At 32.1% G+C, this 15,648-nt stretch overlaps 5 protein-coding genes across 6 annotated transcripts; 2 read left to right on the top strand and 3 right to left on the bottom strand.

The window, feature by feature from the left end:
- Positions 1-302: 302 nt before the first annotated feature.
- LOC132696777 (beta-lactamase-like protein 2 homolog) lies at positions 303-1,473 on the top strand. The gene is made up of 4 exons (XM_060661791.1): positions 303-585; positions 642-811; positions 862-1,169; positions 1,218-1,473. Exons 1-4 carry the CDS (start codon positions 464-466, stop codon positions 1,464-1,466), a joined length of 849 nt encoding a protein of 282 aa, XP_060517774.1. The 5' UTR covers positions 303-463; the 3' UTR covers positions 1,467-1,473.
- Positions 1,474-1,835: 362 nt separating this feature from the next.
- LOC132696513 (mRNA-capping enzyme) lies at positions 1,836-5,696 on the bottom strand. The gene is made up of 9 exons (XM_060661378.1): positions 5,623-5,696; positions 5,317-5,543; positions 4,926-5,230; positions 4,690-4,866; positions 4,393-4,623; positions 4,168-4,330; positions 3,788-4,099; positions 2,377-2,665; positions 1,836-2,323 (listed from the first exon to the last, which is right to left on the bottom strand). Exons 2-9 carry the CDS (start codon positions 5,506-5,508, stop codon positions 2,199-2,201), a joined length of 1,794 nt encoding a protein of 597 aa, XP_060517361.1. The 5' UTR covers positions 5,509-5,543; positions 5,623-5,696; the 3' UTR covers positions 1,836-2,198.
- A 1,733-nt stretch (positions 5,697-7,429) lies between these two features.
- LOC132697125 (lactoylglutathione lyase) lies at positions 7,430-8,557 on the bottom strand. Its single transcript, XM_060662417.1, has 4 exons — positions 8,117-8,557; positions 7,839-8,065; positions 7,721-7,788; positions 7,430-7,620 (listed from the first exon to the last, which is right to left on the bottom strand). Exons 1-4 carry the CDS (start codon positions 8,192-8,194, stop codon positions 7,430-7,432), a joined length of 564 nt encoding a protein of 187 aa, XP_060518400.1. The 5' UTR covers positions 8,195-8,557.
- Positions 8,558-9,019: 462 nt separating this feature from the next.
- LOC132696516 (tetratricopeptide repeat protein 19 homolog, mitochondrial) lies at positions 9,020-10,941 on the top strand. Of its 2 annotated transcripts, XM_060661381.1 has the most exons (5): positions 9,020-9,471; positions 9,517-10,008; positions 10,069-10,312; positions 10,533-10,763; positions 10,819-10,941. In XM_060661381.1, exons 2-5 carry the CDS (start codon positions 9,526-9,528, stop codon positions 10,896-10,898), a joined length of 1,038 nt encoding a protein of 345 aa, XP_060517364.1. In that variant the 5' UTR covers positions 9,020-9,471; positions 9,517-9,525; the 3' UTR covers positions 10,899-10,941. The 2 variants fall into 2 exon arrangements, with proteins under 2 accessions (XP_060517364.1, XP_060517363.1); XM_060661380.1 differs by having other exon boundaries at positions 9,021-10,008.
- Positions 10,890-13,974, bottom strand: LOC132696515 (protein catecholamines up-like). Its single transcript, XM_060661379.1, has 2 exons — positions 12,953-13,974; positions 10,890-11,295 (listed from the first exon to the last, which is right to left on the bottom strand). Exons 1-2 carry the CDS (start codon positions 13,854-13,856, stop codon positions 11,078-11,080), a joined length of 1,122 nt encoding a protein of 373 aa, XP_060517362.1. The 5' UTR covers positions 13,857-13,974; the 3' UTR covers positions 10,890-11,077.
- Between the last annotated feature and the right edge of the window lie 1,674 nt (positions 13,975-15,648).

The following is a 15,648-nucleotide window of genomic DNA, read 5'->3' as shown; positions in this document are numbered from 1 at the left end:
GTTACTTGTGAAGACTAAAGGAGTTTTTGAGATATATTTTATTTAGTCTTTGGGGGATTCCGTATTACCACTGTACATTTTTTATTAATCGAACCGGCGAACTCAAAAAATAGTTTTTTGTAACGTTGGCATGAGCACATAATATATAGAGAGAAAATACTAACTGAGCTTATCTCGACTAAAATGGCAATCTGCCTGGGAAGCTTTAGGAAATCCACCAACTAACCATCTTGTTATGTTCTTGTTAACGTAGTAGTAGACATTTCAAGTCTTTTCGAGAACTAAAAAAACTCGGCATTTGTGGGTAATGGGCAAATGATCATAAATAATTGCGCTTCCCATCTTTTGAAACAAATAGGGAAAAAAAAGAAGATATAGTCTGTGCTAACAGGTAACCCGTCGAGGAAAGTAATGTTGAAGATTCAAAAGACTATATCAAATTTATTTTGGGTAAAATAATCTTATGGCAGCTGTAATACCAACAGTTACTAAGGTATCCCCAAGAATAACGAGAATATTAGGATGTAACCCAAGTTCTATGACTCTCCAAGGTACCAATACCTATGTGCTGGGCACTGGAAAAAGGTATCTAAAATTTTAAATTCAATGGTTGTAAATGATTGGAATCGAGGTATTTTAAGGCGGATTTTAATTGATACTGGGGACGAAGGCATTTCACAGTATGTAAGTCATTTAAGTAATGTTTTAAATGAGGAGAATATAGAGTTGGCTCATATTTTTCTGAGTCACTGGCATCATGATCATGTAGGCGGTTTGACAGACATTATAAGTAAATTGGGCATCAGAATAAGTAAGTCATTTCCATGTAATTCTTAATGAATATATTGACAAGTGGTTTAGAGGACTGTCATGTTTGGAAATTTCCAAGATTGGATGCTGAAGATATAGTACAAAAATTTGAGTTATTTGAAGATGGTCAAGAGTTTGTAGTCGAAGGTGCTACAGTGAAAGTATTCCACACTCCTGGTCATTCAACTGATCATGCTGTGTTTCATCTGTTGGAAGATAATGCTGTATTTAGTGGGGATTGCATACTGGGAGAAGGTACATCAATATTTGAAAACCTGTATGACTATATGAAATCTTTAAATCTGATTTTAAAACTTCAACCTTGCGTCATTTTTCCTGGACATGGCAACATTATTTATGTAAGTTATAGGTGGGTAAATTTCAATCATAAATTAACACATTGCTAGGACCCTGCCGAGAGGCTTAAGTATTATTTGTCTCATCGTCAACAGAGGGAGGATCAAATTATTGAGGTTTTAAAAAAGAATATAGGCAAAGGTTTTACCGAAAATGCACTAGTGTTGGCCATATACACAGGTTTGTCTGAAAAACTAGTCAAAGCTGCTGAGTATAATGTTAATCATCACCTGCAGAAACTGTTAAAGGAAGGTAAAGTTCTACAAATTGGAGAATTATGGCAGTATAATAAATTGTAATATATATATATATATATATATATATATATATATATATATATATATATATATATATATATATATATATATATATATATATATATATATATATATATATATATATATATATATATATATATATATATATATATATATATATATATATATATATATATATTGACAGTGTTTAACATTTAGCTAAATAAAACTATAAAAAAAAATTCCATATTTTTAATTACATTTTATACATTTCTATCTCAGAATTTTCTGTCTTGGCTATTTTATAGATGTAATAAATTTTAATATTAATATGCATTTATGATTTGACCCCTCATACAAAATTAACCCTCTAGATATTACCGAAAAAAATAGATTGTAATTATATTCCCCATATCCAAAACAGCTGTAACTCTAAAATTTTGTTGAAATATTTTTATTTTTATTTATTTGAAATATGTTTAAAGATAGAACAATACAAATCAGTTTTGTTAAAGATTCTAGTTTTATAGTTTTAACATATACAATCTGAATTTCAGTTGAAAGCTAAGCAAATAAATAGAATATATTAAATAAGTTTAAACGGCTCAAGGAAAAAAATGTCAATAAAAAAACAATACAAATTATTTCAAGTATTATTTACTTGATAATTCATGGTAATATAATTGGCAACATACAAAACTGAGTAGTTAAATAAATAAACGCAAAGTAGGTTTAATTAAAAAAAAAATTAACATCACAAAATATTCCTAAAAATCACCGTCGTATTTTTTTCGAAGGGGGTGGTGGCATTATGTCGCAGTCCTCATTATAACTTTCACGTTCAATAAATTCCAACAGTTTCTCCTTAGTAACTGGCTTTAAAATACTACTAAATACAGCTACAAATGATACAACAGTAGTAAAAGTAATACCTAAGACACTGCGCTATTACCTTTGGCAGTATTGTAACTGTTGGGATATACTTTGTCAGTTCTCTCCCTCATGAATACCCACTGATCATTTTCGTATTTGCATTCGATTATTTTGTTATCGAGATGTTTAACGTCTTTAGATTTTATTTTAGCAAAGGGCTGGTCTAACTGCCCCACATAAAGATAGCCTACTTTTTTTGGTATGATGCCGGGACCATTCTCGGTTACTATCTTAAGACGGAAGTCGACTGAATTCATGCTCAAAGGCTTCCATTTTAACACTTCGTCACATCTACCAGCTATATAGGGCTGTAATTATTCATCCACAATAAACTTTTCTTATAGTTTAACTATGATTATATAATTAATGATTAAAATGGGGATCAGCAGAAGTTATTCAAATCTTCAAAATTTTGGAAAACGCGAGTTTGATTGTACTACTTATTACCGCGGAAAAATGTCAAGAAGAGAATAAGACCTAGCCCATTAACTTGTCTGCGAAGATTGGGTTATTACTTAATATGCAAATAAACTACTAACAGCGGTCTTTTTTCGTTTTATAGTATTAATTTTTTCAATGCTAATTAAAGACCAAACCATGGCGGTGAGTGTACTATTAGACTTTTTGGAAAATGACTTTCGGTAAAAACTTGAAATATTGGTAACATATAAGCGAATATGAACTACCTATGTAAAATATTTTTGACCATGAGGTGTCAGATGTGCTCGTAACGTATATTAACTTTTTTTGTTGTTATGTTAATGGCAAACTCTATGTATTATTACATTTTTAGATTCTGCGAAATATTCTAGAACTTTTTTAGATAACATGTACATATTCAGAGATAAAAAGTACTTTTAAAAAAATTTGGCAACAAACAACCCGATATAAAATAATCTTTTTTTTAACATTAAATTCTCCATAAAGTCTAATAGGACACTCAATAACATGACACATAACGCTTTTTACAAAACTTCTGGATTCCTCCTGCGTCGGTTTTTGCTTGGTCGAAATTGCAAAAACCGACTCAGGAGGAATCCAGAAGTTTTGTAAAAAGCATTACAGTAACCTGTGGAAGTTTCTTTGAAAATTGACACATGACACTGAATAAGCCTGTATAAACAAAATGGTCTATGCTTGAGCTTTCCTTCCTTCTACTTCAAGATCCCCATTTATATTTTATAAACATTTTATGTTCTTTTTTGTTGTCATGGTACCGTTAGCACTTTTCAACAGTACCAAATATTACCTTCTTAGGAGGAGAAGCCAAGGATAGCTATAAATAGACAATTTGAGAAAGCCTATCACTCAGACTGAGTAAATTTGATCAAAATAAAGTTAAAGTGAAAAGCCAAATTAAAATAGAAAATTTCTATAGGAGATTTAAAATGTTTTCACAAAATTATCTGTTTAAGAGGGTAGGCACTTACATCCTTGGAAGGCTGAAAAATAAGTCCATCGGGTTTATGGGACAGAGACTTGGCAAATTTTTCACTCAACAAACTGGCCGTTTGGGAAATGGGCCAGAAGTCTTTCTTTCTTATACTAAATGGTTCTGTAGATTTGTTTATTAACATTCGCTCCATAGCCGCATACCTTGGTTTAATAATTTCCACATCCAAAACGTGAAGTCTTGTTGGATAAAAGAACTCTTTACCAATATTTTGCCCTTCAAATTGTATAATATCATAAGCTAAATATCGGGGTATATTTTCTTCACCCACTTCATCAATAACCATTTCCTGTATAAATGCAAAAATAATAATCCAACTATGTTATAACCTATTTAATCTTATGTTGTTTTGTTTACCCCATCAAGTAAAGTATCCTTCAAATGCTTACTCAGGTCTTTTCTATGAAGAAATGTTAGACCATTTACTTTAAAGACAGTATTATTACGATCAAAAAAGTACACTTCATCTTTTCCGTCAATAAGCATCATATACCTAGTGCCATCTGCTTTCCAAGACACTCTGAAAACAGTTTATGAATGAACCGTTCCTTTATTTTTGCCAGTTCAAAGTGGCTTATCTACCTATAGGATTTTTCTTTTAAAAATTTTAAATTGTCAACGGTCATTGAAACTGGTTGACATCCTGGAAATTCTTTATCTTTCCATCCACACATTCTCTGAACCTTTCTTTGCAATTGAAAAGCCTTATCAGGCTCATCAAAATATTCTACATTGGGGACGCCTTCCATGAATTTTGTTGTAGCATCCTTGTGACGTTTCAATTTTTTTCTAGGTGGTCCAGTATTGTTTTGTCTAACAGCACATAGAACCATATTTTTTTAGTTTAATTTCCATAGCAATACAATAAACGATACTTACTCTGAAGATGAAGTTGATGCTGTACTTAAAGATTCATGATCATCACCATTTTCATCATTCCTATCATCACTCTCAAAGCACCATTCAGGCAAATTTGGTGGAGGTGGTTTGTCCTCCAAAACATCATATCTTTTATACAATTCCTCCAGGTAATCATCTTTGTATATCCCAACAGGTCTAACAACCAAAATTATAGTTTTTTTCCTCAATTTTTTTTTTATAAGAACTGTCTATACCTAGCTTGTGCAAAAGTTTGAAGAGCAACTTCAAGGCTGAAATCCATGTTCTCCACCAAGTACGATACTATAAGAAACCCAGTTCGGTTAAATCCATGTGTGCAGTGCACTGCTATACTTTTTAAAGGGTTTTGTGATATAAAATTTGACACTAACTGAATAAACATTTTCGTTTGCTCTACAGATGGAGTCTCTCCGTGACCCCTACATTGTAACTTAACATATCTACATCCGTAATCCTGAATTTCTTTCTTATTATAAAATCTTGTAGTATTGGTAAGATCTATCCACAAACCAAACTTAATCTAAAAAGAAAGGTTATCTCTAAACTGAAAAGCGAATGCAAAATGTCTTGCAGCAATATACTGAATAAATAAATACTTTAAATAACCTTTTTGGCATTGCATATGTCGAAAAACATTTTTGGGTGGAACCTACATTCTGGCGGTATCTGATCGTCAAAATTACTACTTAGCGGAGTTTTGAGCGCCATAAATTTGCCTACAATTAGCTGGTGGCTTTTTCTAGGGCAATACAACCACCGCTTCGGTGGAGGACCAGGATTACTTATTGGTCTACTCATTTTAGGTTATGCAAGGGATGATGAATCCCAATATCCTAACAGAAAAACATTATCGTATTTTCCTGTGACTCTTTACTGCATTTTAAAGAAAACGATTTATCAAGCAGCACTCACAAATTAGGCAAATTAGACCAATTTACACTACTTGCGTTATTGCCAATCAGTCGGTCAATAAAACCATAGAAAAATAATTTCGCACGAAGTAGAAAGTTGAATCCGCCGTAACAATTCACATAAAATTGGGCAATATTGTCTAGGTCATTCGCGGACTTTCTACATCCATCGACGATTTTTAGATCACTACTGAGAACATTTGAGGAAAATTAGTGTATTTCCGAAAATTGCCATTCCTGACACTCACACGTTTTATTTTCTCTTATAAAATAATTTCATAAACAATTTGCAAGCCTACTTTTACCCATTCCCCAAAGTCGCGGTAGCGTGCTCCACAAGTACCTGGTATACCTATGTAGGCAAACAATAGTATTAAGGTCGGATTTGGAGTTGTGTCAATCGCAATTGATTCACTTTGATTCAATCACTTCATAAGATCGAAAGACTGAATTCCTCTTGCTCGTAACGAATTGATCACCTTGTTCGCTCTCGCTGGCGCCCTGACCGGTCTGAAGTGACCGAATACAGGACGACCTATCGACCGACCGTACCAAAACAAATCGAATTCGTCTTGCGGAATACGATTCATTTCAATGGTTTAAGATTTAAATGCATGACTGAGACAGGCCACAAAAAAGGAAAGGGTGTATTGTTATAATATTATAATATTATAGTATTGAGTTTCGCCATCGATCGGTAGATTTGCTTATGTGTTGAATTGAATATTGAATTAAATACCTATACATATGTACATATTTAGTTTAAACAACTTAATGTATTACTGGTACAACCCAATACGTATTTTGATAAAGTCATGATGTAATAAAAAGCAGAACACAGCTAAATATTATACTAACTAAAACAACAAACAGAACATATAGACATAACAATAACTCAAATTCAAATGAATCTGAATCGGTCGTTCGAACTGTTCAGATTCAGTGAATATTCTAGTCACATATCTAGTGATCTAGTGACATGTTCACTGTACTTGAAAGCAACAATTACGTCATTGTTCTAATAATTCGTACTTTGTTTAGAATCGGGATGGGCGCCCTCATACATTCTTTTAAACAGATTTTAAAAAGGTTTTAGATAATTATCGGCACACACAGTTACTACATATAATAAATAATTGTTGAAATATACATATTAAAAAAAGAACAGCAACTTGCTCAAATTATCATTTATATCTAGCATTACAATAGACAGCATAAAAAGTATAAAAAATAATTTGTAGAGAATATTCAATAAAATATTACCATAATGGACAGCAAAAAGTATTATTTATAATTAAAAAACTCTTGCACACTATAAAAAGTTTTCCATTAGCATTTTTATAAAAGTTGATCAGTTAGTGTTCTCGTCAGTCGAGAAAATTGTTTCGAGGAGGATAAGTGACGTTATCATAATATCTATAATACCTCTTATTTTATTGGATTGCATGCCCACCGAGATTTAAATGTGGAGACATTAAAAGAAAGGACCAACAAATTTGAGCGATGAGCGGATATTTGAAATAAATTCGAGCTCATAATCTAAAATGTTTTGGTTTTATTGGATGCTCCTACTTTTTATCATCTTTACCATATTTAGAGGTTTGGAACACAGCTTAATCATTCACGCATTTTTAAATAGGTTTAGAAAATCTAAGATATCTTTACGCTTCGTTTTTTTACATACAAATTAATGTGAAACAAATTATGTATATGTATTTATAATTGTTATTTAATAGAAATGATTATATAAATATATATATATTATATATATTACAACTAAATAAATTATATACAAGCAATTATAGCATTTAAGAAAATTGTGCTGCAATATTGCTGGTTGTTTTATTATTTAATATTTCAATCCAGTAGCCATCTGGATCAGTAATGAAAGCAATTCCTTTCATTTTCCCATCATTGGGCTTTTTAATGAAATTAACTCCCAGTTTTTCAAAATGTCGGCAGGCTTTATCTACATCAGGGACTGCAATTCCTATGTGACCTAAAATGTTATTACATTATAATATTTAACATTTACATGTACGTATCCAATTACATTTACACTCAAATTAACTCACTCAAAATATAAACTAAAAACCTACCAAATCCTTTCGGATCTTGATTTCCATTATGATAATTAAAATTTGCATCATTTTCAGTTCCCCAATTACTGTAAAATAATGATATTTATTTAATCAGCTATTATTATGTTAATCTTACTGAGTAAGTTCAATTGTTGCTTTTCTACTCAGCGCCCATTCAATTCGTTCAGTGGAACTCACAGGGGATTCAGGAGTTCCACTTTCATAACCCATAAAATATAAAGAAAATTCCATTGTGGGAAAATCTAATTTCGTCAAAAGTTTCATTCCTAGAATTTTTGAGTAAAATGGGAGAGATTTTCGTGGATCTTTTATTCTATACATGGTTTGCTGCATGATAAAATCCTACAAATATCTCGCTGGTAATATTCGGCATGGGTGCTTAAACAACTCTACCTTTGTTTCATCTGGTGACTGACTGCACAAATCTAAAGCTTCTGTAGTGGTTATTGGAGGCTCTTTTGAACGATCCATGGCAAATTAAGTAAATGAAAATTTTAAATGTACTTTTTCTATTTTACGTTTATAGTGGATGAGACATAGAAACCGGGTTTGTCAGTTCGTCCACCCTTAACCTTATAATAATTTTAATTGATGGTTCCTGCTCACTCAATAAGCGGATAAACCAAATAGATATTAGATAATATACTGAGCCTTCCACGGTAAGAATTGAAGCCCCGCAAGCGGCATTGTTAATTTCGTAGAGAAGGTAATGATTTTCCGCGCATGCTTCTACATTTCACCTACTAATTTCCACGCACTTAACTCGTTTACCCAGAATATTCAATGAGATCTAGGCTATATTTTGAGGAAATACTATCGTAACAATGCCGTATCCCAACTTCAAGTTAAGTTCAAGTATGCGTTTCACAAAAAAATGTGGGGCAAGACTGCTAGGATCATTCGCCTATTGCCGACTTCCGTCGAGGATCTTCGCTTTTGGTTTTGGACCAACACGTACAAAGAAGACATATAACCAATATTTGCTCAACTAGCAAAAAAACAAATTTGACCGATACCAAAAAAAAAACCGACACCTCCCGCTACCGCCGCGGACCATCCGGGCCCATCCGGCCTCTATACCGGCGTGAACGGGGAAAAACGAAGGGATCGGCGACGATTATCACTTTACAACGTTCACAAAACACTGAAAACACTAAATCCACTCAGTGGAGACCGATTTCAAAATTTTAGGTCGATTACAACGGATTCTGTAGGGAACGAACGGAGGTTAAACCGCCGCGTGCAATGTTCCACCACAGAATCGTATCCCAACTTATTAACGATCTGTCAACGGCCATGTTGGTTGTTAAGTCGCAAGATAATGATCATTGAATAAAAATGGAATTATATATATCGCTCATACTCATTTAGGATGGTCGGATTAATATTTAGTTTTTAACCATTGACCTCGCGGCATTAAACAACTAACATGACCGATGACAGATCGTCATTAACTTTGGATGCGGCATTGTACGACAGTAATCTAGGCAAATATGGGTTAAGTGTCTGCGCATCGCAGTTTAGAAAGAAAATGGCGCAAAGTGAAGGTTGCGTGCAATTATACGTATGCGCGGAAGATCATTCTCATCTCTACGAAAAAATCATGGCCACCCGCGCATCCATTTTGCAGGATCATGTAACTTAATAGCTATATGATATGCTTCAAGTATATGAAACAGACAAGCACAGGACGTACTAAAGAGAAACTAACACTTGAGCCATAGCTATGGTTTTTGGAAGGATTCTAGGTTATAAATTTTTTTAGACAAACCGATTGTCACATAAAATTTTAGCTGTTAGTTATGTTTCGTAGCGGTTTTATCATTCTAAATAAAGCTATACTAAATTTAAAATACACAAAAATTGGAAGGACGATAAAATTCCCGAGGACAAATCCTCTTGCTCAAAGGAGTTTAATATTAAAAGCTAGTAATTATTCACCAAACTTTCTTGGAGCCAATCATTTCGCGAAAAGTTTGGCATTAAGCATACTTACATGGCTGGGGTTCACAAAAGACGATGAACAGAAGGAATCTGAACTTATTATGACCTTAAAACGTGCAGTCTTATGTACCCAAAGAGAACAATACGATATGGCGGAGCAGATGTTGCACTTAGCTTTGCGTCTCGCTCAGCAACAGCAGAATGAGCAAGGCATTCTCTATTGTTATGACTTGATGGCAAATCTAGCTTTTGATACGTACAACTTGGACAAAGCAGAAAAATTGTTTGTTAATGTGCTTCAGTTACTAATTGGATCAGGGGCATCACAAGATGATTTGCAGGTACACACTACAAGTAAACCAGGTAGGTAGTTGAATTGAGAATTGTGATTGAGTTTGTAGGTTATCCACATCAGCTTAAAGCTGGCCAGAATTTGTCAGTTGAAAGCAGATTTGGAAAAAGCTGATATAGGATATAGGTGGTGTTTAGAGCAAATAGAGAAAAAGAAAAATGAAAATGAAGATGCTCAAGTATTATTTGGTGTAATTAATGATTGGTATGCCCAATACTTACTTGATATAGGAAACAATGAAAAATCTTTGGAATACTTAAATGAAGCATACAAAGTATGTAGTGAAATACAAGGTATTTTACTTTATTGCAATAGTATAATAATAGTGCAAAAAAATCAGTGCTAATTTCCTAATTAAACTAATCTACATTTTTATTTCATTAATTCCTAACTGATAAACATCAGTTTGTGGAATAAGCTCCTTAACATTACCTTTTAATTAATTTTTGTAATTTACATCAAGTACAAACAAAACAACTCGCAAAATTGCTTTTAAACAAGTAAAAATTGTAGGTAAAAATAGTGAAAAAAGTATGCTTCTCTTAAACGATTTGGGTATCACCACATTCCGTGCCGAAGATTACACCAGGGCAGAAAAATATTTGAAAGAAGCCTTATTGATTGGTAACAGCCTAGATGATAAGACCCACGTGGGTGTAGTTCATGCTAATCTAGGACTAGTACTGTTGCAAAAAGGTGTATTGAGTGAGGCAGAAAAATATTGCAAGGGTGGTTTGCAATTAGGTAAGGTTTACGGTAAATATTTTAATCATTACTTCACATTTTATGTTGCTCACAGGTAAAAAACATGATGATCAGGAATCAGTGGAACAATCTAACTATTGCCTTGATCAAATAAAACTCAATCTAGGAATGTAAACTCTATTTGATAGTATGACAGGTTGTACAAATTAAATTAAATGTATGTAAATATGTAATTTTTGAAAAATAAATATAAAAATAATGTGTTTGCTTACTAAGTACCCCAAATCAGTTTTAGAGAGATGTTTTTCATATTTAGTCCCAGAAAAACTAATCTTTAATTCTAAGCTCATTAACTATTCAAATTCTGCAACGATTACCATCATACCAACACCTATAAGCATTGCACCAATTTGAAGCATTGTCTGTAAAACAGTGGGTTTTTCCTCATCTAACAATTCAGGAATAACGGACACTAGAGCTATATAAATGAAACCTCCTGCAGTGAATGGCAGTATCCATGTCACTGCCAAAGCTCCCGTGGCATCTTGGGCAAACAAAGATATTCCTGTTCCTGAAAAATAACATATGCCCTAGAATGTTTATTGAATATATATATATATATATATATATATATATATATATATATATATATATATATATATATATATATATATATATATATACATATATATATATATATACATATATATATATATATATATATATATATATACATATATATATATATATATATATATATATATATATATATATATATAATATAATTTTTTAGAAAATAATAAGATAGTGTTTTTCCATCAAACCCATTCCCATTATGTAGCTACCATAGGATTTTCTTTGAGATTATTTTTCCCAAGTTCACTGTCACCTTGCACTTCAAATCACCGTGCCTTGTCAAACCAAACCAACAAGGACCAATCAAGTAACAAGTTTCAGATATCCCTAATATGTTTTTTTTTGTAATACTTTTAGGTAAAAAATAGTGAAGTAATGTTTATACTAAATTATTTATACAGTGTGTTAAATATTGACAAACTAAATAAATACAGATTTGAAGTTTTGCACAGTCACAGAGGTTGATAGTTCACATTTTTTTAAATCTTGGACTGAAAGTTAAATTCTAAATAAAGCCCACTTTAAATATACGAACAGGTTATTTGAAAAAGGTGTTCTGAATATTATTCTAACCCCACATACCAAATTTCATAACAAAATTCGCATTTTTACTACTTACACCTACCTACACAAAATCATATCAATATTTTATTTTTATTTATTTGATAAACTAGTGTGCCATGAAAAGTAATAATTTGACACTTCATCATCAATAATATCAATCAGATTAAACTTTCAGTTTAATACATAGAAGTTCCATTTAGTGATCATTGTGAGCTTTTTTTCAATGAAACTGGAAGTGCTATTAAAATCGAATAACTACAAATACAAATACAATATATACATTAAGTCAGAAGATATTTCATTGGTCCCAACATCAAAAACTATAAAGCAAAGTTCTTACATACATTAAAAGAAAATGATGAGAATAAAAGATTAGATTATTATTCCTCAATGGCTAAATCAAAATTTTTTTATGCGCTTGGAAGAAACAGTCCCAAGACCAGTCTTTTAAGAAATTAGCTTTCCAGAACTTGACGAGTATGCACACAGAATTGAAAAATGTATTTGAATAAATGGAGGGCTAGTCGGGCAAGATGAAGTTTGATAAATTACCATTTGAAATGAAAATTATTGTTTTTTAATATTTTTTTAAATTACACTATTAAATTGACCATATCGTAGAGAATTTTTCTTCCATGGCGCAGTATTTTATCAAATAAAAAAATCAACTTTTAATAATTTTGTGTAAGTATTGACCAAAGTAATGAAAAAACTTTTCTAATAACTATTTCCGATATCTCAAACACGAAACAAAATATCAAAAATTGGCCCTGTTTGTCATTACACAGTAAGTCGCTTTTAAAATTTAAATTACAGTTGAGTCTGTATGACTATGAAAAACTTCAAATCTGTATTTATTGGGATAGACAAATGGGACTGTCTTTATCTTAAATGCACACACTGTATAATAAGTTAGTTGGATTAGGCTGGACAAGTCAACTAAATACACATTTGTCTTGCTCAATCTGTTATTTGACATTTTATATCAGGTTCTACCCATAATTTCTAAAATGTTATTCAATGTTTACCTGCGACAGCTCCTAGCGCAGTAGTCAGTTGCAACAACATAGCATTTCTTCTTGAAACACCTGACTGTAACAAAATAGCAAAGTCTCCTATCTCATGTGGCACTTCGTGCAATAATATTGTTATTGTGGTTACAACACCAACAGTTCTACCAGCTAAATAGGAAGACCCAATAGCTAGTCCATCGGTAAAATTATGACTAAAGTCAGCAGCTAAATTTAAATAGCCCGCCACTTTAATTTCCTGAGACTGATTTTCTGCTATAACACTCTTATCGCTAGTGGACTTTTGATTATTTTTGTTAGGCTGTACGTGAGAATGGCTATGAGATCCCTTCATTATCCTTACAAATTTTTCAACTAGAAGGAACACGACAATACCTGCTAGCACCCATAACCCCACAGACATGTCATGGACATGACCCCCGTCTTCATGACTGTGACTGTGGCTGTGAGTATGAGAAACTTCCTTGTTTTCATTAGCCATGGTAGAGTGAGGAATTAAATGAAGAAATGCGTCACCCAGCAAACCGCCTGAAGCAAAAGCCAACAAAATTTTTAATTTTGGCTGCTCTTTATCACTCCTATCAATTGGTAGGAGAAACAAAATAAAAAATGGAGCAGCGCTTATTAAAAGTGTGGAACCCATAGCATATAGCCATAACTGATCACTATCTGCTCTTTGTGTGTTGTGTTTATTTTGCGGAGATTTGCTTGAATTTTCTTCTTCGCTGCCTCTTTTTAAATTGATTTCATTCGCAGCTTTCGAGTACTTAAAGGCTGGATTTGATTCAAAATCGTCATGTTCATGTTGCTGCGATCCGTGAGAATGACCATGACTTTTTGTTAATTTTATATGAAAAATAAACAGAAGAAACACTAAAATCACATAGTTCCTTCTATACATGGTAATTTATTGTTAAATTCAAAATTTTGTAAAAAGGAAATTACATTAACTTAGCTAAATTACGTGTCATATTTTATAGGTTAGGGTTGGAAAATGCTGCCATATTTATGCTGCGTTCGGTACACACAAGTCATAGACAACTATTGGTTGGTTAGTTTTGGTTAGTGAGACAACGGCCTCTGAAGTTAAAATACAGCTCACTCTTCAGCACACTGTCTGGCATTCCAACGAAAGGCTGAGGTTCAAGATACAACGTTACCGCCGTATCCTGGGCTAGTCTACTTGAAGACACACTTTGTGCTTTTCATCCCGTGAAACTCTAGTGCATCAAAATAATATAAAACAAAAATAAGTTAACTTGCTCACTAGATGACATTAAGAAGAATTTTATTCATTTTTTTTATTCGCAAATCCTTTACTAATTGCACATTTCTTCGTTAGTGTTTTAAGAAATCACATGAAAAATTTTCTTTAAGTTATAGTTTTTATAAATGAATATATTCTGATATTCTGAAAATTATCCTACATTTAATGAAGGCAAAAATATGTTGATCCACGTAAATAATGTATCATCGATGTTTTCACTAAAAAACAACTTTTTGCTTTTTATTTCTAAATCTAAAAATAACGAACCCTGTCAGTTTTAGGTTTTTCTTAATAATAATAATAATAATAATAAAAAAATGGAACTGGGAAACAACAAAAAGATCAAAGCCTAGTCCGAATTCTGAAAAATTGCGATATATCTATAGCGGTTGAAGTTAAGGTCAAAACGTGTTCAGAAGACCATTATATACATGAGCATGCGCGATTCATTTTAAAACTTGCACTCAATCGATAAGACTTTGAGATGTTCATAGATCAATATGGCCGCTCACAGTCAAATTCCCTTCTCTACGAATATGTCATAGCTACCCAAGGGGCCTTAATTTGATAGCTATCTTTTATTTCTCCAAACGATTTGGCAGTCAGAACGGCGCGGGTCTGAAAATCAACATTTGATAGTCTGATTATGGTTATTCTAATACAAAAAAATGATATTGAAGTCTAAAAATAAACTAAACAATATTTGCCGTATTCAGGATAGATTATATTAAAATGAGATATTTAAATTTGCTTTGGCCGATTTGTTATAAATAATTTAATATAACACTTTTATATTATTCTATTATTCCTTTAAGGCAGCGTTTTGTGCAGTTTTTTGTCCAATTTTCAAAAAATGTATAAATATTTTTGATAAAATTTGTTCCATTTTTAAACATTAAACAAATTGTTCTACTCCCTTCTCTAAAATAGTCAATTCATGTCCGTTTTCTAGAGGTGTATATTACCCACGGATTACAAAAATGTACCCAAAAACTAATGGTCGTAGAAAAAGAATAGCATGCAATACGTATTCTAAACTTTTCAAGTCAAATATACTCCTGATTCAAATGCCGTTTACATTTTGCATAATATACAATTGTACAAGTATGATTCATAAACTATAAAAAAATGTTAAACGACATTAGGTGCCATTTCTTTAGTGTCCGATTGTTTTTTTCTGCCATATTTCGCTTTTATCTTCTTGATCAACTAATAGAAGTTTATTATTGTTAAAATGGAAAAATGTTTTATTGCTAATGTATAAAAAAGTTGTTCTGTTTTTAAATGCTTAATTCCATAAAATTATAAAAACGGAGTATTTAAAGTTGAGAAAAATAACTTTTAAGTTTTTGTTTACTCTTATATCAGAAAACGCCATCAGGGGGCACGCAAGCTCACTCACTAACGCAAGTAATAGTCAAGTAAA

The sequence above is a fragment of the Cylas formicarius genome, unplaced genomic scaffold (genome assembly GCF_029955315.1).
Source record: "Cylas formicarius isolate icCylForm1 unplaced genomic scaffold, icCylForm1.1 PGA_scaffold_1__22_contigs__length_36826433, whole genome shotgun sequence".
Taxonomy (NCBI): domain Eukaryota; kingdom Metazoa; phylum Arthropoda; class Insecta; order Coleoptera; family Brentidae; genus Cylas; species Cylas formicarius.
The sequence above is the reverse complement of the archived record's forward strand: the minus strand, read 5'-3'. Positions and strand labels throughout refer to the sequence as shown.